At 42.1% G+C, this 21,667-nt stretch overlaps 1 protein-coding gene across 1 annotated transcript in view; it reads right to left on the reverse strand.

The window, feature by feature from the left end:
* The window catches only part of pkd1a (polycystic kidney disease 1a), an 83,511-nt gene that overhangs the window by 49,682 nt on the left and 12,162 nt on the right, over positions 1 to 21,667 (reverse strand). The window contains 8 exon segments of the mRNA XM_080879927.1: positions 1,153 to 1,330; positions 3,466 to 3,634; positions 3,781 to 4,041; positions 4,525 to 4,772; positions 5,730 to 5,911; positions 10,968 to 11,039; positions 11,939 to 12,007; positions 12,137 to 12,208. Coding sequence (XP_080736053.1) covers positions 1,153 to 1,330; positions 3,466 to 3,634; positions 3,781 to 4,041; positions 4,525 to 4,772; positions 5,730 to 5,911; positions 10,968 to 11,039; positions 11,939 to 12,007; positions 12,137 to 12,208 — 1,251 coding nt within the window.

Raw genomic sequence — 21,667 nt, forward strand, 5'->3', positions numbered from 1 at the left:
ACACACACAGAGGAGGGGAGAAAAAAGACAAACACATTTTGCATGCACCCTTTTCCAAACCATGTAATTCTGTGAGTGTCAGTGATCGAACGTTTAACATCTGTTTTCAGTATTTTTGTCTGTTTTGATACTTTTTGGCTGTCGTTTCAGCAAACAGACTGGACCATAGCTTTGTTTGAGTTTGTCACTGAAATAGGGAAGACGAAATGTGTGAGCTGGCGGTCCCTCCAGTGACACGATTTAGATACTTGCTTAGAAATAAGACCCGTTTACACCTTTAACACATGACATGACGTTTCAGTCGCTGAACTTAAGCTGGCTACAGAAGAGGGGCAAGCAAAGATTTAGTATTGTTTTTTAAAATTGAAGCTTTAATTTAAAATGGAGCTTTTCAAACAGCTCAACAATTTATTGCAGTCTGTCAGAAAACTCTGTGAGCTAAATGCACATTTCCCAGGGTGGGAAAATTAGTAAGGTCTGAGACTGATAGATGGAGAGAGATGTATGAAAAAGAAGGAAAGGAAGGTGGAAGAAGAGGAGATTATCTTCAACAGTAAGGACTGCTCAGAGAGTGACATTTTATAGACTGAGCTGAAGATGAGAGGTGAAACGTCTTCAAAAAACCTAAAGAAGTCCAGTTGCTTTTCTTTCCAAGCTCCTTAGATTACCATTCCTGGATGAATGACAACCTACCGGTACACAGATATTTTATAGACTGGAAAGTTAAATCTTAAATGTAATATCCTCATTTATTTTAAGGTCTTTAAATCAGATAGTGGTGATGTTCTGATAAATAATGTTTCTGTGAAACATCTAAAAACAAATTTAAGTATACTGTAAATTCTACCTTTTATAATAGCTATAGTGTCTATAGTCCACTTTTATCTTCATGTGTATTCAGTTAGCTAAATCCACAAAGAGCAGTGAGTATTGGAGTAGCTGCACAGGTCAGCTGATCACAGTCCCTACAGGAAGAAAAAATTATTGCTGCTCACAAAACAAATTCTTATGTGACCAGGCTGTACTGCTACACCTGCTCTTAGGGTTCCCTTGGTAACAATGCACAGATACATTAGTTCTTGAGGAAAAAGATTAACTGAAATTATTTTCCTGTTTCAGTTTGTGAAACTTGCAGAAAGAGTAAACACTCACTGTGTGACTTTGGTTGCCAGCAGGTTACGCAGCTTGTCACTCCTGACTATTGCCAGATCCCCACCGCGGTTCAAACACTGTTTTCGAGCATCAGTCCAGCTCAGCTCTCCTGGAAGGATCTGGAAACAGCTTGAGGACTCGTGATCGTGCGTCGCATCTACTGGACAGAAAGGAGAGGCTGGAAGGGAACAGAAACATGAATGTTGTTTAACAAATACTCTGAATGTATTCTTTCTAGAAAAAAAAAAAAAAAAAAAGTGCAGCTACTATTTCATAATTAAAAAAACCCAACTTAAAACATGCTGAAGTACAAAATAACAGTAAAGTTAGTAAGTTGCATATGATTGCAAATCAGTGTGATCAAATAATAATTCTCATTAGGAATGTGTTTATTTGTTTTATTTTTTACTGGCCTCAAATATTTGTTGTAGAACATGCAGAATATGTCTCTCAGTCAAAGTCTTCGTTATTTACGATATAAAAAGAGCTATAAAAATCTGTAAAAAAATTTGTTTAGAGACTTCACAGTGAAAAAAAAAAAAGCAACCTGAAGAGTTTCTAAAAGCCTCAGACAAACAGGCAAAAAATGTAGACACAAGAGATGTTGATATATGGGTGCAAAGTAAAGCACGAGGGGGGAGACAGATGAAAGACGCGGGGCCTGACTCACATCTCTAATGTGCAAACACAAACACTCCTTGGCTGAGACAGTAGAAAAAGGAGTACTGGCATTTCTTTCCTATCATGACGAATTTGTCCTTCAGCAAATCACATTAGTTTCATAGACTCTTTGGCACTTTGTAAAAATTCTTTCTCATAATATCTCAAAGAAACAAACCAGTGAAATGAGCAAATAACAGTTAAATATTACATTGTGAGAAATTGTAAGGGAGTGTCTTAGAAGAAGAGAACGAGTATAACACAGGTGGAAAATGGAGGAGAGGGACAGTACTGTGCAAAAGTCCTCCGTTACCGCGCTTTTCTTTATAATTTGCTAGGAAATGGGAGATAGGTGCAGCAATTTATTGAAACGGGTTCCTTTTTATGTTTTTCTATCCAGGTGTACGATTACTGAATATGCAGTGTGTTTGGGATCATTATCATGCAGAAAAATTACGCCAGCCAATCAGAATTCAGCCTCAAAAGTTAAGCAAAGATTTTGGATCAACATCTGACAAAATACTTTGGCAGTATGTTGTCATAATTCATAATTTCTTAAGGGCGTGACTTTCAGACACTGTTAATCTACAGTGGACATGTTTTTGGCCTTGCTTTTGGCCTCCATTTGTCAAATTCCCTCTCATATTTTAAGGCCACACTGCACACTTTACAGAAATGAAGAGTTTTTGGCTGATAAATGATGCAAAAATACAACCCTATGTCTGCCAAACTGTGTTATTTTGGGTATTTTTCAAAACTTCAAGCAAAGAAATGGAGAGAAATTATTTGTTCTTGTGACGGGCTGCTGGTAACAAAGTTACTGACAACTTTAAAGCACAGGAATGTCTGGCACCCTTGGAAAACAGAATATAAAAAAAAGAGATCTTTCTCAAGACCTTTGTCCAGTCGAATGTATTTAGTTTATAGTTTATATAAAAGTTGGTATGTCTGTGCGAAAAAGGAAGGTGAGTGAATAACAAATGCATAGCTAAGACTAGACTGAACAATCACTTGAATGAGAAAACTTTGAGCTCAGGTTGTAGAGTGCAGACACAAAGCTACAAAGGTTAAACCAATTTTATACAGCTGCTTTGGCACCACAAAAACACATACATATATATACATTTAATACTAACATGCTCAGTGCAAAAAGGCAAAATCCGAAGACAAAGTTAACAACTAGCTGTAAAACTTAGTAGGTCGTGCCACAGCTGATTCCCATCAGATGGCTACAAACATACAGAACAAGTGCTACTGTTACACCTGTTGGCTGGATGTACCATACAAATGCTCAGCTACAGTGTCAGCGCTTCATTCATAACTGTGCATAACTGGTTTTTGCTGTTCCCAAGTGCCCAAAAAGAAATGCTTTCTGGAAATGATTGTGATCGTGCAATGTTGATCTTTTATTACTGCCAAATTTCTAATTACAAAATATCAGCAGATTAAACAATTTAATCTTCCAACCAGATGATGGTAACTCCTGTAAACATTTATCCTTCCAGTTTTCCAAATAACCCCCACAGAGAAGCATTAAGCTAATGTTCAGATTTAATCAGCAGGGGAGAAAAAACTAATTGGATGTTGATGATCACGAGGAGCTCGAAATGTGTGAAATTTCAATAACTGAGATTGCGTGTTGGTATACTTTACCTTTGGCAATTTGGACATCATCTTTCGTAATCTTCCAGTCTACATTCAAGCCAACTGAGCCCCAGCTGACAAGTGTGAGCTCCAGACTCCTATTGGCCACAACAAGAGTTGGACAATGCAGCTCTAGTTTAGGAGGAAGCATTATAGTCACCTCCCCTCGTGCAGACACCTGAACACACACAAGTAACATTTTAAAATCCAAACACACACATACACACACAAAGTTTCTTTCTCAAAAAAACCTCTTTGAACATACATACAAAAATTCAGCCTGGATAAACAGAAGGTTTAAAATCCTGTTCTTTTTTCTCTCACCTTCTTATGTCCCGCCAAGGCCGTCAGACTGACTGTATAAGATCCTGGAAGTCCGTATTTGTGAGCTGATGTGGTGCTAACGGTTCCTGTGGTGTTGGCACGGGGTGAAAGGTCACCAAAGTCCCAGGACAGCGTCACAGGTGTGACAGAGGAGTTGGCGGTGAAAGTGACGTGGTTGTGAACGCTTTGCGGCTGGAGAGGAGTCAGCGAGACCGAGAACTCCACCACAAAGACTTCGCGAGCCAGAGCCCACCCACATTTCTGTGAATTAAAGGAACCCATATAAAGAAGAGCTGGTTTTGGTGTTAATACATACGCATTTAAATAAAATAATAAACAATTTTTCCCATTAATTGTTAAGATAACTGTGGTTTTCCTATTATTTCATAGTTCTGAATAAAATCTGATTATATAGAAACTGTTCCAATTTAAATAAACCATTATTACATTTTTATTTGGAGCTTTAACTAACTTCTATTCCAGATTTCCTCTGCACAGCACTCTTCAGGATATAGAGTCATTCAAACCACAGAGGGAAGTTGGTGTTTGGCTATTGAAATTTTACAGGAAATCCTGAATGTTGTATAATCAAATGAGGAAAGAGCAAAGAAAAGGAAACTGGATCTCCAAAACTCTCTTTTTAATCGAGTGACGGCTGACTTACAGAGAAAATATAAAAACGTACATAACGGAGCACCAGAGGTTATAAACAGAGTCTGACAGAGCAATAATCTTTACACAAACCTTCATCACATCGGGGTTCGTACAGGCAGCAGAACACTGAGACGTGCTGATATAGTTGGGGTCCGAGTTTTTGCTGCAGAGGCATTCGTGCTTCTCTCCTAAGCCCCCATACCGATGCGATTCATTGAAACACACACTGTGACACTGTTCCCGTGTCAAGTTTCGGAACGTGGAGTAGGAGAAGATAACAAGTTCACTTCGTCCCAGTCCTCCACTGTTGCTATCCTCAAGGCACGCAGCATACAGACCTGAAGTGGACAACACAGGTTTAAATCTCACAGGCTTATCAGAGCTATCAGAGCATGCTCTGCCTTTATCATAAATAAAGGCAAAGATTTTTTATCATGAATCTCCATAAAGTCTGCAAAATACTAGCGGTGGGGGAAGAAATCGATACTGTGATAATAATGTATCGATACAGGGACAGCAGAAATCGATATTTTGTTACAAAAAGGTTTTTGTGCTCTGACTTCAGAGCATGTTGATCCTTTTTCTGAATCCTGACATTCCTTCACTGTCCAAATGTGTTTAACTTTTTTTATGGCAGCAATAAATATGACAGTTTACTTATTTTAATTTAAGACATGTTTTATTTTAATTAAGTTTAAAACTTTTTTATTTAATGTAAAATTATATTTTGTTTTAATTTACTTTCAAATTCTTCAGTTGCTGAAGGGGCTGCATAGTTTTCATATTGCATAGTTCAGAATAGCTATAATTGTACCAGATGCATTCAGTTAAGTTGGACTAGACTGTAATACAAACCGTTCAGTTTGTCAACAATATAACTGACTGAAATGAGAGAAAGACTGAGTGCGAGACTTTGATATTAGATAAAATGAATATTGATAAAGTTTACCTTAATGTACAGAATCTGAATATTGCAAAATATTTAAAAAAAAATTGCAATAATATCGTATCGTGTGTTAAGTATTGTGATAATATCGTATCGTGGGATGTATGGTGATTCCCACCTCTACAAAATACTACACAATAATGTTTGTTTTGTCTGAGGTAGAAAACCAAACGGTCTAAGTATTTCACCTTTGTTGCATCTTCAGTTCATCGAGTTACTTTTCAAATATAAGTCCATGAACTATTTATTGTATGATGTATAAGCACTGAAAAGAGCAGGAAATGATTTCTGGTGAATTCTATAATGTGCACGTTTTCTTTTAACTTCACGAGATGATGAGTATATTTACCTGTATTTGTTTTCATATCACAGGTGGGCAGTCTGACATTGAGTAAAGGCTGATCTTGGAGGTCAAGGGGGTGGCTGCAGCGCAATTCATTTGAGCGTCGAACTTGCACCCCTTTTTGCTGGAGACAGCTGACAAATCGGAACAGCTTACAGTCACACTCAAAGGGGTTACTGCTTAGATCACTGGAGAAGAGACGGAGACAGACAAGGAGACCGAATCATTAACTGTTAAACATCTCAACAGTCACAAGGTTGAGCACCGTGGTTGCCACTGCTAAACTGTCATCATGCGGGGATGACACATTTATAAACCATTAAAGCTGCATTAATATGTGCATAACCAACAAGTAGCCTCTCTCTAATAAATTAAGAACTCTCTCATTTATATTTGTGTGTTTGTGTCTGTTGAAAGCCTTTCTCAACCTCATTGTTGAGAAACAACAAACCTACAGATGATATGCCATCTCCTTAAAAAGGCTAGCTCATAATGTGTATGAGTGGTGTGTGTGTATTCAGCAGCTCAAATCATAATTACTGCTAATTATTGCCTGATGTGAATGTCTTATGGACTCTGTAATTTAGGAATCATCAGCCATCTCTTTATCTTTTTTTAATCACAGCAAGTAACCAATAAAAGTGACATTTCAGTTTGATTATTTAACAACACTTAGCCACTGCTTTCCTTTTCAGTAAACATCATATTTTAAATCTCTTATATGACTTAATGCTAGTTTCAAAGACATATTTAACATAGTTACACCTATAAATTTACAGAGCCAATGCTGATATCAGATGTCGGCCCAGTAATAACGGGACAGCTTGAGCTCAGCTGTTCTTTAGTGTTGCTCTATTAGAGACAATTCTTGTATTCTATATTATATTTACGGATTTATATCCACATACTAGATTGTGGCGGAGGTGTGGTCCGGGGCGCGGCTGCAGGGGAGGAGTGGTGCAGTGAGCTCAACGGGGCGGTGCTGGTAAGAACAGCTGATGGCGATTTTGGACTGATGGTGGTTTTCCTTCCCTTTATATAGTGAGGCGGAGAGGAGTGGAGGGAAGGAAGCTGGGGAAACCGACCGCTGTCAAACGGTGTTCAGCTGTCATTCTGTGGACACTCACAATAAACGTGCATCTGATGTTAACGACGTGTGTGTGGGTGTATCTGTGCCTAGCGGGTGTCACAAGTGGTGCCGAAAACCCAGGAGCCTGCCGGTGTGGGGATGTCCGACCCGCAGGCTGCGCCGCCCGCCCAGGCTTTGCAGTTTTTGGCGCAGATGCTGGCGGAGATGGCGAAAATGAACCACGACCATGCGGCGGCCCAGCGGGCTCACCTGGCTGCGCTGCAAGAGCAGACGGACCGGCAGACTCTGGTTCTGGAGCGGCTGGTTGGCGCCGCTGCCCCGGATGGGGGACGGGGACGACCCCCAGGTTTTTCTGGAGACTTTTCGTGCCACAGCGGAGGCCTGCCAGTGGCCGCAGGTGGAGTGGGCTCCGCGTTTGCTTCCTCTGCCGTCGGGGGAGGCTCGGACGGCGGCCCTGAGTCTGCCGCCGGCTTCAAGGGGCAGCTTCCAGGACGTGAGCCGGGCGGTGGTGGACCGGTTGGGACTCACCGCTGAAGATCATCGCCGGCGGTTCCGGGCCTGTCGGCTGGCCGTGGCAGATCGGCCGTTTGCTTGGGCCCGGAAGCTGCATGACGCGGCCGTACGCTGGCTGCAGCCGGGATCGTCAGAGGGTGAGACGCTGCTGGTGGGCAAAGTGGTGCTAGAGCAGTTCGTGGAGGGGCTGCCTGCAGAAACGGCGAGATGGGTCAGGTGCCACCGTCCCACGAGTCTGGAGGTGGCGGTTATGTTGGCGGAGGACCACCTTGCCGCTAGAGCAGGGGAGCCCGGGGACAGCGGCCGGAGGCCGAACAGACAAGCCCCGGTGCCAGCACCGAGGCGCCGGATGCCCGCGCCAGGGCAGGCAGAGCGGACGCTGGCGTTGAGCCCCACTAATCCTTTTGCCGCATTTGTGCCTTCCCAGGGATCGGACCTAAGCAGTGCCGCACCGGAGCCACGGAGAGCAGCACAGACGCCGGGGCAGGAGTGCTGGAAGTGCGGACAGCCGGGACACCTGAGAAGGGACTGTCCTCTGATGGAGGTGGGGCAGGTGTTCCGCGTTGCCGGTGCTCCAGCGCCCTCTCCCGGTCCGGGAGGGACATACAGCATTCCGGTAAGGACTCGAGGGGGTATACGCCATGCTTTGGTGGACACGGGCTGCACGCAGACCCTCGTGCACCAAAGCTTGGTTCGCCCCGGGGCATTGCTGGAGGCAGAATGGGTGGAGGTGTGTGCATGGTGATGTTCACAGGTATCCCATAGTGCCGCTGTTATTAAAGTATAAGGGCAAAACGCATAGAGTAACGGCTGCGGTTAGCCCGCGCCTGTCGCATCCCCTAATTCTGGGTACGAATTGGCCGGGGTTTCATCATCTGTTGGGACAGTACGCGGGGGTGCGATCATGACGGCCAGTAGCATGTAGTGTCTGCGCGGCGCTCAGTGGTGACGCGGGGTCGTCCGACTCTGGGGAGGGGGAGACGGCGGGTCCTTCACAGGAAGCCCCGCTGGCTCCGGAAGTTCCCCCCACGGGTGATTTCCCACTGGAGCAGTCTCGTGACGACACCCTACGCTCAGCCTTTGACCAAGTGATTGAGATTGATGGTCACGTGGTGCGCCCTGAAGCCGTGCGGACCTACCCACACTTCATGTTAACGAAAGATAGGTTATATCGAGTGAGTCGTGACGCTCGCACGGAGGTGACACACACCCAGCTGTTGGTGCCACAGGGCCGCCGGGAAACGATTTTCCAGGCGGCTCATTATAACCCCATGGCAGGGCATATGGGATACGAAAAAACTCTGGAGCGAATAACGGCCCGATTTTATTGGCCGGGCGTCCGAGCGGATATGCGCCGCTGGTGCTGGTCTGCTGAGTCCAGGGAGAAAACGGCCTTCTCCACTCCGTACGGTTTGTACCAATTCGTTACGCTTCCGTTCGGCTTGTTCGGGGCCCCTGCCACCTTCCACCGTCTCATGGACCGGGTGCTGCGCCCGCATGCTGCGTATGCTGCTGCCTACTTGGATGACGTGATCATCCACAGCGACACCTGGGCGGAGCATGTGCAGCGGGTGGCCGCGGTCCTGGGGTCCCTGAGGGAGGCGGGGCTCACGGCCAATCCGAAGAAGTGTGCAGTTGGACGGAGGGGGGTGCAGTATCTGGGGTACCACTTGGGGGGCGGGCAGGTGCGTCCACAGGTGGAGAAGACGGCGGCTATCGCATCCTGCCCGCGCCCTAAGACCAAAAAGGAGGTGAGACGGTTTTTGGGGCTGGCGGGTTACTATCGCCGGTTCGTGCCGGGGTTTGCGCAGCTGACCAGCCCCTTAACCGATCTTACCCGGAAGGGTGCTCCAGATCTGGTCCAGTGGACGGGGCCGTGCCAGGCGGCGTTTGTGCAGGTGAAAAAGGCTCTCTGTGGGGAGCCGCTGCTTCACACTCCTGACTTTTCCCTCCCTTTTGTTCTGCAGACTGACGCCTCGAACAGAGGGCTGGGGGCCGTTTTGTCCCAGCAGGTGAGGGGGGCCGACCGTCCCGTTCTTTACATCAGCCGGAAGCTGGCGGAGCGCGAAAGACGGTACAGCACCGTGGCGAAGGAGTGCTTGGCTATCCGGTGGGCGGTCGACTCCCTTCGCTATTACCTCCTGGGGCGCTCATTCACCCTCTGCTCGGACCACGCCCCGCTACAGTGGCTTCACCGCATGAAGGATGCCAACGCCCGGATCACTCGGTGGTATCTGGCTTTGCAGCCTTTTAAGTTCAAGGTGGTCCATAGGCCGGGGGCACAGATGGCGGTGGCCGATTTCCTCTCTCGCTCGCGGGGGGGGGGGGGGGGGGGGGGGGGGGGAGTAGGTTCGGCCGGTGGGCTTCCCGGCCTCAGTCGGGCGGTGGGGGTGTGTGGCGGAGGTGTGGTCCGGGGCGCGGCTGCAGGCTGCAGGGGAGGAGTGGTGCAGTGAGCTCAACGGGGCGGTGCTGGTAAGAACAGCTGATGGCGATTTTGGACTGATGGTGGTTTTCCTTCCCTTTATATAGTGAGGCGGAGAGGAGCGGAGGGAAGGAAGCTGGGGAAACCGACCGCTGTCAAACGGTGTTCAGCTGTCATTCTGTGGACACTCACAATAAACGTGCATCTGATGTTAACGACTTGTGTGTGGGTGTATCTGTGCCTAGCGGGTGTCACAAAGATATTACTACATGTGAGCATGTGCAGGCAGAACCATACATTTTGTATTCTGTTTGTTTTTTGTGAACTATTTTATGATTTCATTGAGATTTAACAGAAAATAGCGCTCAAGTGGGCAATGACCCCACAGGTAGAATTATAAGAGATAAACTTGAACTGTTATTATCGTTATAATAGATTTTATAATAATTATTCATATATATTTATTTTGTTTGCATTTATTTTATACACTGTGTATAAGTAAGGGGGATTTAGAGTAACACATGTAATTATGACATATTTGCAGGAGCTGGATGGTCACAGGTAAACTTTCTCTACCTAAAGAGACACTCTGTCTTTGTGAGGGAGACAAAGCGTAACTGTAACTGTGTAACTGTTACTGTGTAACTGTTACTGTGTAACTGTGCTCCTTTAAGCCACTACAATGAGCATAATAAAAGGATCATGAAATGCATGCTTAATGGTATTCAATCTGTGTTTTTATGCTTCAGTTTCTACAGAATAAGGGTATTTTTTAAAGACACGTGAGAAAGGGAAATGATGAAGAAGAATAAAAATAACAATACTGGCAATGACAGAAAAGAGAAAAAAAAAAACACAGAAGAGACAAAAAAGAGAAGGAACTGAAAAGATGGCGCAAAAATGACTGCAGGAAAAGAAGAGAAGGCAGAAAGAGAAGGTTATGTAACATGTGCCTCTCATTTAGATTAGCCTGTTATTGATTAGTCTATTTACAAAGACTCTGCACAAGAAGAAAACTTTTCTTTTAATGTGTTGTGTTTAATATGTTGAAGTTTAATTACTAATGTAATCAAAACCTTCCATCCAGCTTTGGTTCATGTACTGTGTATGTGTCCCCTGAACGGGGGACACCTGCTTATTTCATAATGTGCCATCAGGTATGAGAGACAAATATTCACAGACATAAAGCTTACAGTATACAGTAAGTGCAATTACTTACATCTGAGTTAGATTACATAGGTCGTCACATATCCTTTCTTCAATGGTGGTGATTTGGTTGTTGCTCAAATCACTGATGGAAACAAAGAGACAAATCAAATGTCAATATCTTAAAACAAGAAAAAAACAAAACAGAAAAGACTTTTTCCTTCACGTTTTCACTAATGTATACCAATTACTATCATTTTGGCAAGATTTATGTGACTAAAAATCCAACAAAAAGGTCATATAATGAATGAGTTTGCAAACCCTGTTTCTCCTACATTGTTAGATTAAATTAGTTAAAGAAATTAATAACTAAAAGTGCTGAACACTGACTTTTGCTATTTTACTTTGTCTCATTTCCATCTGTCTGTATGGAAATGCGCTCTTCCTCCTCTTCATCTCTCTCCCTTCTTCTCGTTTCCTTCTCTACTCCTTTTCGCTCCCTCCCTCCCTACTCTATCCAGAAGGCTACATAATGGAGCCGTTGTGTGGTGGTTTTGGAAGGAACTGATGGAAACCATCAGTCCTCTCTCATCATACACACATACACACAAACATGTGCTTAAACGCCCATTCAATGGGTGGAAGAAGTAAGGTAATGGATGGAGGAAGGGGGAGACCGACAGATGGAGAGAGGGAGGTAGTGGGAGCCTGGAGCAGTAAGCTGTAATTGAAGTTAATCGTCCTGTGATTACTGTGTGTGTGTGTGTGTGTGTGTGTGTGTGTGTGTGTGTGTGTGTGTGTGTGTGTGTGTGTGTGTGTGTGTGTGTGTGTGTGTGTGTGTGTGTGTGTGTGTGTGTGTGTGCGCGCGCGCGCGCTGTATACACTTCTTTTGGTGAACTTGCTCTCGTTTACCTTACTCCTGGGATTTCTGCCTACTTTAATCCAGACTAAACCAAGCTTTTGTCTTTACTGCTCTCTTTTCATCTTCCTCATACTTCTCTCTTCATAACATTGGTCAATATCTTTCCTGGACTTTCTACTCACAGGACTGACAGCAGGCCGCAGCAGAACAGTCCTCCGGGGAGAACATTGATCCTGTTCCCTTGAAGATGTCTGAAACATTGACATTTATTTAGCCTGATAAATGATAACATGTATCAGAGATGCAGTTAAATAAAAAGATAAATTAGATTTAAGTTGAATTACACAAACACACAATCACATAATGCAGTGTTTACTTACAGTTCTTGGAGGCCAGTGAGATGATGTAGCAGACTGGTATCAAGGGAGGAGATGTGGTTCTTGGACAGATCTCTGTGGGAACAAATATATCCATATTTAAAATGGGGGCAAGCTGACTAAATGCACACGCCTACACAGAACTATTTACAATGCAATGTGATTGCTCAAGGACTTGGAAATGAAATGCAATAATATAAAAGGAAAGGAATAGGAAATGCTTAGGTCATACATACACTGATGGAGATAAATACAACCAGAAACACTTGGAGGTACTAAAGAATAACACAAGATGCTCCAGAACACAGGTTCTTTAGAGGATAAACCTTGGGTTTTTGTCATAGCTTAAGCTAGAAAACTACTTGGATATATTTAGAAACGATCAGAAAGAAGAAAAACGCCTTCGCTGTGCATGCGGCCAGGCTTATCTAGAGGTAGAGACCGAGTCCAGTATGAAGAATTGAAACTGTCAAAGAAAAATGAGTAAAGAAGAAGATTAAATATGAAAACTGGTTAATAAAATATGGATATTTAATAGGAAAACAAATAAATAAAGGAATTAACGGAAAAAGGAAAATAAAGGCCAAAATATTTATGTCACATTTTATAGATTAATTCATTCCTACATGTATTTTATATTATATCTGCTGCATAAAAGGGTTAATTTCTAAGTGACTGAGTAATCGGTTACTTTCAGTAAATGATGACTCAAATCCACAGTCCAGCTAACCTCATTCGCTCTGCAGTAAGCCACCACACAATGGGTGACCTATGATTGGCTCCTACCATTATGTTTTACGTAAGTACGAGTAGGAGGAGTCTGCACACCAAACTGTGTCTCAGCTAGCACACATGCCAGATGTCCTCCTTGACTTGATCTATAAAACGGGTGGGCATACCTACCACCAACACAAACGCAACAGAATAATTCTTGATGCAAAGCAAAAAAGCCAATCTTAAACGGTGAAGTCTGCCTAATGCCAGTATATTTTTTTTCTCTGTGGCCTCATTATCTAATCAGCAACTAATGACTCAAAATCATAAATGCTTTATCAGACTATTGCTTAATCTAAGGTGACGCCTCCTCCCACTGGCAAATGTTTTCCCCTTTTTTAAAGACAAATCCTCCCTCAGGCCTTGTCATCACTTCTCATCGAAGTCGTCATTCAAAATATTTCAATGGCTCAATGGTCTCGCTGAGCCCCTAAAATAATATCTGCCAAATCTCCCCGCTTGCCTTACAAATGGTGTTCTTTTCTAATTCCATGTACTTATTTTGTAACACTGGTGTCCGGACAGAAGCCCAGATGCCAAAGATGTTGACATCAGCGTGGTCAACTTATTTGACTTCAGAAAGCATGATCAATAAAATAAGCATGTGTGCAATGACTGGAGGGCCTCTTTAAACCCAAGTCAAGGCCCAAATCATGCCTTGGGGGGAAAAGGGGTTTTGAATTATCAAACAATATATGAAAAGTGATCTGGTTTTAGGCCTTCTGCAAGAATGAGAACATGCTTATTGATGTGAGACTGTTAGATCTACTATACACAACTGTGAAAGACGTAACCTAAAATATTTGTTTATTTTTTCTTATTTAACACTGATTCTCTAAAATCCTAAGCATGATTTATTGATTAAACTGCAATGATAATAGTTCAAATTCACATTTACTATACATTAAATACACACTGCTAGCAATACATTCTATAACTAAATCCTTGCATGCCACACTCTCTATACTGGAGCTCAAATTAGTGAGAAACCATCAGATAAATTACTAAGGAAATGAGAAAATTGGGTTGGTTAAGCAGTGGAGATGGGCTCAGTGAATGGCTTCAGTCCCCTTTGCATTCCTTCAAAGCAAAGCCACAGCTGCACGTGAGAACAGCGAGACAATCGGGAGACAAAAAGACCAAGGAGCAGGAGACAAAAAGCCAGAGGCTGTAAGGGAACAGAAAGCCCTGTAGCCTATAGGGATAAAAGAAGAAGGTGCTGGACTGCAGGAAAGCTGTAAATTAAAACTCATGAGGTTCAATCAGGGTGCTGATCGATATTTCTATTCCCAGCTGCTACGAATTCAGCAAATACAAATAAAAAACAAGACGATCTTCCGCAAGGGAAATCTGAATTGATATGTGCGGGACTGCGCTCCACTCTCTCACACTCTTTTCTGCGTGTGTGTGTGTGTGTGTGTGTGAACAGACCAGGACGCCGTTCCCAAAAGGAAACATCTGTACATTCCAGACAAGCTGTGTAAGAAAGATGGAGACAGAGAGAGAGAGAGAGAGAGAGAGAGCACTCTCCTCTGCTAAACCCATCAGAGGATGAACAGGACAGCAGAAATAAGCTCCGCCCACTAGCTGATCATTCACACATTAGACGGACGCTTCACCTTATGTAACGTGGTCGACATCCATGCCACAGCAGGAATGTGTGTGTAAAAATTTGCGTGTACGACATCTGAAAACTGTCTTTCACACCTTACGGGTAAGACCGCACAGACAAGAGCAGGTTAAATAGAGACCGTCTGTATGTGTGCTTAACATGACCATATAATGTGACCTTCAGCATGTCTATTAGCAACAGACTCCCGTTCTCAGCTACCTCTGGACACACATGGTTTTACTTACACATACGCAAACACACACATACACTTTAGGTATAGGCCTGTGCACAAGTGCACACACACACACACACACACACACACACAGAGCACACATATGGTTCTGTTTTACTGACGGTGTGGCCAGTGATCTAACAACTCCTTATAAGGCCTGTCTGGTGCCACTTATTCTGAGTTGGAGGATGAGAGCGCACACAAAAACACACACACACACACACAGCCCTCATTGACTACACTGTGCTTGGGCAGAGGGAATGACACATGAGGAGTGGGCATGTGCTCTGCAGACAATATGAATACAAGAAAGGAAAGATCTGAAGTGAAACAGAAAGGGATGGTTTTCTTTTTCTACTAAAGAAAACTGAAATCTGTTTGAATCTGTCTTTGTTCCATCTGTGGAGAATTGAGAACAAAAAAAAAAAAGTCTTTAAAGCATAGTGATAAAAACTGGGTTTAAGTCAGATCATAGACAAACTGGTTTCTGCAGGCTTGTGGTGGTAATGTGGTCCAAGTCACTATGATTGAAGGCCAACGCTCCACTAACCCACTAAACACAGACTCCTCTGTGGTTGCTTTCATCTCACCTCAGCCTCCCTTTCCTCTGCTGCCCCCCCCCCCCGATTTCTCCCCCCTTTTTGGTTCTGCTTCTTTGTTTATTCCTGAAGTCTGCACGAGTCAGATGAGAAGGGGAGCAGGACAAAAGCTGAGAAAGCAGTAAAAAACGATGGAGCTGGAGAAAAGGACAGGTGTGAAGTGGAAGCCAAGGGGAAGTTGGAGGTAGTAGCAGTGAGTGACACGGGCCAGGTGTGGAGAACAATCACCCCACTGTGGGCTGCTTCGTTTGAGAGCTGCCAGCCAGAACCTCATGCCTGCGACAAGGGGTGAGGAGGTGGGGGAGATCGGAGTAGTCGGGTACTTTCCCTACTGCAAGAAAAAAGGGAGCACGAAATTAACAGGAAAATGGGGCTGAAGATGTTTGGTCTAAAAAGCCTGACTTTCTACTTCACAGACTGGCTCGCCTTTCCTCTTTAGAACATTCTGTCCATTTTTCCAGCTGCTGCTGCCTGGGTTGTCTGGTGTCCAGCTGGCAAGTTAAGGGCAGCTGTGTGCAGCAGTTTAACACTCTTATTGAAAGAATGATACACTGACATACAAACAAACTCTTTGACATACTACCAATCCATGCAGGAAAAACAAAACTAATTGTTCTTTTCCTGGTAAATGAAAGTGAGTCAGTGCCACATATTACAAGTCATTAAATATGGGTTTAAAACAAAAATGGGTCTCTCAAGCATCTAATACAACTGTGGTGAGACAATAAAAAGGGAAAAAAACAAAACAATCAATGCTTCCAGTGAACCACTGAAAATTATGCATCATCTTGCAAAAAGCTGAAAAACCTCTGTCTGTGAGTCTGACTGTTCTTTGTCTGTCTCTACAACCATTCATCCGGTCCACTTCAAGTTTGGCAGGTGTACTGCTGTGTGCAAGTGCAGTACTCAATTTGATGAGCTGTTCTCTTACTGTGGCTAAAAGTTGCTCTCTACCACTACTGACTGCTCCACTCTGTGTGTTGGCTGTTTGTTGTTTGTTTAGCTGTCTTTGTATACTAATTTTTTTAACGTCTGTGAGAAATACCCTAGCTTAATCCTAACTTTAGACATAAACCTAACTAACCCGTAACTCTCAAACTGTTCCTTGAAAACATAATTGCAACATTTCATTAACCTGATGGTTAAAACTCAGATGATTCTAAACATCATCTGAGTTAGCTGGACATCTCATATTTATTACTGCATTGTGTGCCATGTCGGTCCAGTTGGTATACTTATTCTCACTGAGAAAAGCTAAGAAATTGTGGTGGTTGATGTTATTTATGAGCTAAATATTGACTTTTAGCACGTTACAAGGTGGTTGCTAGGCAACCACATTTTAACTTTTGTGGATATAAATCAATACACATAAATGAAAGAATCCTTTTATAAGGAGTGGGTGCTAAACAGGTAATTTTAGGGTCTTACAAGGTTTGCCTGACAAAAAGTGACGGCATCATAACATATCATGCATAATTCAATTTTTTGAAATTGAATTATGCATGATATTAGGGGTTATTGTAGTAACTCAAAAATGATACACTGTTTTTAAATGGTGTTATAGGTGCAAAAAATTCTAGGTAACCACAGGTGGTTGCTACGCAACAGAGTACATTGTATGATCTGATATAGATAAGAACCTTCAGGGACATAAGATCTACCGGTGTACCAAGCTTGGTTGCTCAACTTAATAATAATAATAATAATAATAATAATAATAATAATGTATAGCTTATTGATCCCCGTGGGGAAATTCTTCTCTGCATTTAACCCATTCACTCAGTAAAGTGAACTTCTGATGGTCTGAGATGAGTTCCTGGACAAAGAAACAAACAAAGCACAGACAGAGATTTTGCGTGTTATAGTACATTTTTTTCTTAGATTTCCAGTAACAACCAAAATTTCCATCTTCTGCATGTTGTAGGCACAATCAAACATATATTTATCAAGTGTATCCTTAGAGCGGTCCTCTTCAAAACGGTAACTTTTACAGCTGCCTTAATGTCATGTGTTTGGGGGGGGACATCTTTGAATTGTTGCTAACAAAGAATACCGAGTTACAATCCAAAACAGGCCTCTGCATCAGTTGATTTTTAAATACAAAATCTTACAAGATATTTGGAGATGATTGTGCTTTGAAACACAGTCGGTAAAGATCTCGGAAAACTTTGCAACAAATGCAAACAAATACTTCTTCTACTACTTCTCATCCTGTTATATTTCCATAAACCAGCCACACAACACAGTCATTTTGAACAAATGCTTCTGCCAAATAAAGATGTGTGACAAGTGTGATTAATCGAGTAATCATGAGCAATTATTTCTCCATCAACGTCAGCCTCGATCATATTAAGATATTAATCTCATATTTATCCATATTTAGTGATGCAGTGAAATAGTTTTTCAAATGCAGCACCACGCAACATCAATTCATCATTTCTAATAACTGGTCCCAACAATTAGACATAAAAGCATACGAACTTCTGCTTGTCCTTTACTCTAAGAAACGTGTGGTGTCTGTTATATAAGCTGCGATGCTGAAAATGTTTTGTTGCTGACCTATAAGGCATTTTTCCATGCATATTTTCAGATGGTGGATTTTTTTATACAATTCTACTAAAGTTGAATTTGTAGCATTAAAGTGAAGAAGATGTGTGACTCATAAACAAATCCATGAAACCTCCAAAACGATTCACAAACTGCGCCAGTGCACACTGGAGGTGACAAATCTCAATCTTTAGTGTTATATGTACCTAAGCAGAGCATTTACTTGACCACAATCTACGTGTTTTCAGTTATATTCTTGTCTGCAAATGAAACAAACACATATGCTGGTTTGTTGTAACTGTGCCAAGTAAAGGTAACCCACAGACTGTATATAAAAGATGGATGCAGCCGCTATCATGTCACAGACTGGTTAATGAATTTGCATTTTTAAGACACGAGCTGAACGTGTTGTCTGTTATCTTGGTGTTTTGAAACTGATGATGAGTGAGGGGTTGATTTGACTAAAAAGGAACACTGTATGCTGACATCAGCCCACAACTTGCCAATCACAAGGTATATTGACCCTGCTTTATCATTCCTCTTGACTCTAATAGGGACCATAATTCATAAATTAAACATCCTACTGTATTTAATGAGACATGAGAATACTAAAACCACGCATACTCATCAGAAAAGTGTTAAGTGAGGTCACAGAGTAGAGGAAATCAGACTTCTTATTGTGATCAGAGTAGTCACCTACTTCTGGCTATTACAAAACATTTAGGCACTTCCATAATGGTTTCATTTTTCAGACCCGGAAGCTAAATTCATGTCTTATATACAATCTCTAATTAATCTAAAACAGGGGAATCAGATTTTTCTTGTTCCATAATAAAACTTTCCCTACCTAGTTGCAGTTTTAAGGCATCATGCAGGTTGCATTTAGATTTTGGTCATATGTCTGAGTGTACATATTTCAAGCACTGGGCTTAGTTCTCATGTATTGATAGCCTAAGGCTGGGGTCGGTAACCTGCGGCTCTTTAGTCCTTATAGTGCGGCTCCGCGTGGTTTGGGAAAATAAATTAGAAGTATTTAGCTTAAGTGTATTTTATTTATGTTAGTTATTTTTTTTAACTTGTAGTTCTAAATTGGAAGATTGTTGTGACATTGTAATATAAAAATAAAATTATATTTTATTATTTTTTTCATCGCTCAAAATAAGCGTCACACTCGCGGAAGCCGCTGTACCTGCCGAAACGCCGTGCATTTATCGAGATTTTCAACCCCAGGTAGGCCAATTATGGATCTTTGGATCCACACTGTCAGCAGCTCCACCGTGAACTATGTTAAAAACAAACACCGCTCACACCTCACAGATGGCAGCTTACAGTCCTGCATAAAGATGAAAGTACAGCCCCATTGTAAACATATCACGGCAGACCCGACGATGTTTCCGTGAACATACTTTTCAGTAGGGCTGCACGATTTTGCATAAAATGAGAATCACGATTTTTTTGGCTTAGAATTGAGATCACGATTCTCTCACGATTTTCTTTTCCAGTATAAATATTTATTGCACTTATTAACTGCACATCAACTTCGTAACAGTTGAGACTGAACATAAAAACAATAAATAAACATAAAAACAACAAATGTCTCACGTTTTGTCGTTGCCGCAAAATGTTGTACTGCTTGAAATTCCGTCTCCACCGTTGCACGACACTGCGTGTATAGAGCAGGTAGTGCAACAATAGAAAAATAGTTGCGGGACGGCACTGTGTAGCGTTTGTCTAGGGTGTTGATCATTTTCCTAAATCCCTCGTTTTGCACAGTATTGATGGGAGCCATATCTTTGGTCAGGTGATAAGTGATAGCCTCCGTAATTTCTTTGTGCCTGCGGGAGTTCGACGTGTATAGGGAAGCGCTGTATAAGGTTCCCGTTATTGATGTTTGGGTGGTTGACCGGGACGGATTTTCTCCTGTCACTTTCTCGTCATCCCTGACGTGCTCTCCGTTGTTTTTTCCCTGCTAATTTTAGCATCACACGGCACAGCTCCTGTATCACGTGGTATAAGGCTCTTTTTTTTAGCAGCATAGTGCTTTTTTTTCCCAATTATTTTTTAAAAGCTCCAAAAGCCCAAAGGCGATATAAGGGTGGCGGCTCACAACAGTTTTTGTTTGCTGGATCATTTTAGTTCAGCTGGGTGTCTTTCCTTTTGTTATATTTCTTTAAGAGTTCAAAATGTGTTAATTACATAAATAAAATGTGATTTTCTCTGTAGCACTTCATGGATTTCATAAGAAACACATGGGAGTGTACATGGAGTTGTAGAGACCAGCATTTTTGTTTAATTTATCTTGTTTGTAAAATCTGGAAGCACCACATAAACTGATGCAACAAGTGAAAAGGGAATGGTAGGAACAAAAGAGAACACAAAAAATGAAGTCTGTCACCTCCAAAACCATAGAGACAAGCAGAGCTTCAGCAGCCCTGACAACAGAGGCTGGCTGCCAGCACAATCTGTGGTGAAGATGATGACTACTTCAGCTGAGTCCTCCACACCATCATCTGGCAGCCCTTCATCTTTTATCTTCTGATTGGTCTCTGTTACTGTGCTCTCTGCTTGTTGAATCAGTTTCAGGTTCATTGGCATGAAATCAACAGAGTGCTCAACACTGTGCTCACAAATGACACAATGCTTTTGGTTTATTTTCTTTTTCTTATGTCTCTGTTTTAGTTTCATTTTCCTTCAGTAATTTTGATGAGGTTGCATTGAAAAATAAAAAAACAACTCAAAGGACAACTCATATTTCTTAACTAAAAAATGCAAATTGGCTTGTTATGAATTTTAATCATGTCCTTGGATTGAATGTAAATGAACCACTGTGCTGATTAGCATTTCATTACAGTTCTGGCAGGTTTGTAATCCCAAGTTTAGAGGCCAACAATTCATTTTTCAATTTTCAGCCTCATAGGCCCTTATTAACATTTAGCCCATGGATTGCAGCATGTTATTCTGGGATGTCTTGAAGTCTTTGACTCTCTGCAGCATAGGCTACACAAACAGGATGTGTTTCTGCAATTCTCTCATAAACACACAAAGACATGCACAAGCAGCGATCATTATGCACGAGCTACACACGTAAACACTCGCGTTTTGGCTGTTTATATCTAAAAGCGGGGAACAAAATCCAATTATTGCAGTCTTTTTTTTAATGGGGTAACAGGAGGGAGAAAAGTCTGCTTTTTAACTGGGGTAAAAGATAAATGTTTCCTATGTGATCAACACCTGCTTTTTTCACTCTAGAAATGTAACTCAAAAAAGCACCTAGTTTATAAATTAAAGATATAATCTATACACGTACCCCTTTAGTCATTTTATATTCATTTTCCATCCTTCAATTTTCACATTAAAATTCAATGCAGATGTTACTATATTGCTGAGGTAGAGTGTGCTTCTCTTAAAGAATACATGAGTCAGTCTTTGTAAGTGAAAGGTTGTGCCAAAGTGAATCCATCCATCTCCTCTGATTGGAAAAATAGTGAATGAATCCCTAATGTAAAAAAAAAAAAAAAAAAAAAAAAAGAAGCATGACTTCATAAGACATTATGACATAATGCATTAGCCATACCATGAGCATACAGCATGTTATGATAAATTACTTTAATTAAGAAGTCATGCTTTGATTATCAAGGGTATTCTAGTGAATTTGAACACTTAATGCATTTTTTGCCCTTTCCCCCAGTAATCTCTAACATGCAGTCTCTGTTCTGTGTGCAATTGTTGCTGAGAGTAGCTAGGTGTGTGTCTTTTGTGCAGCAAGACAT

The sequence above is a fragment of the Rhamphochromis sp. 'chilingali' genome (assembly GCF_963969265.1).
Source record: "Rhamphochromis sp. 'chilingali' genome assembly, chromosome: 4".
In the NCBI taxonomy this organism is placed as follows: domain Eukaryota; kingdom Metazoa; phylum Chordata; class Actinopteri; order Cichliformes; family Cichlidae; genus Rhamphochromis; species Rhamphochromis sp. 'chilingali'.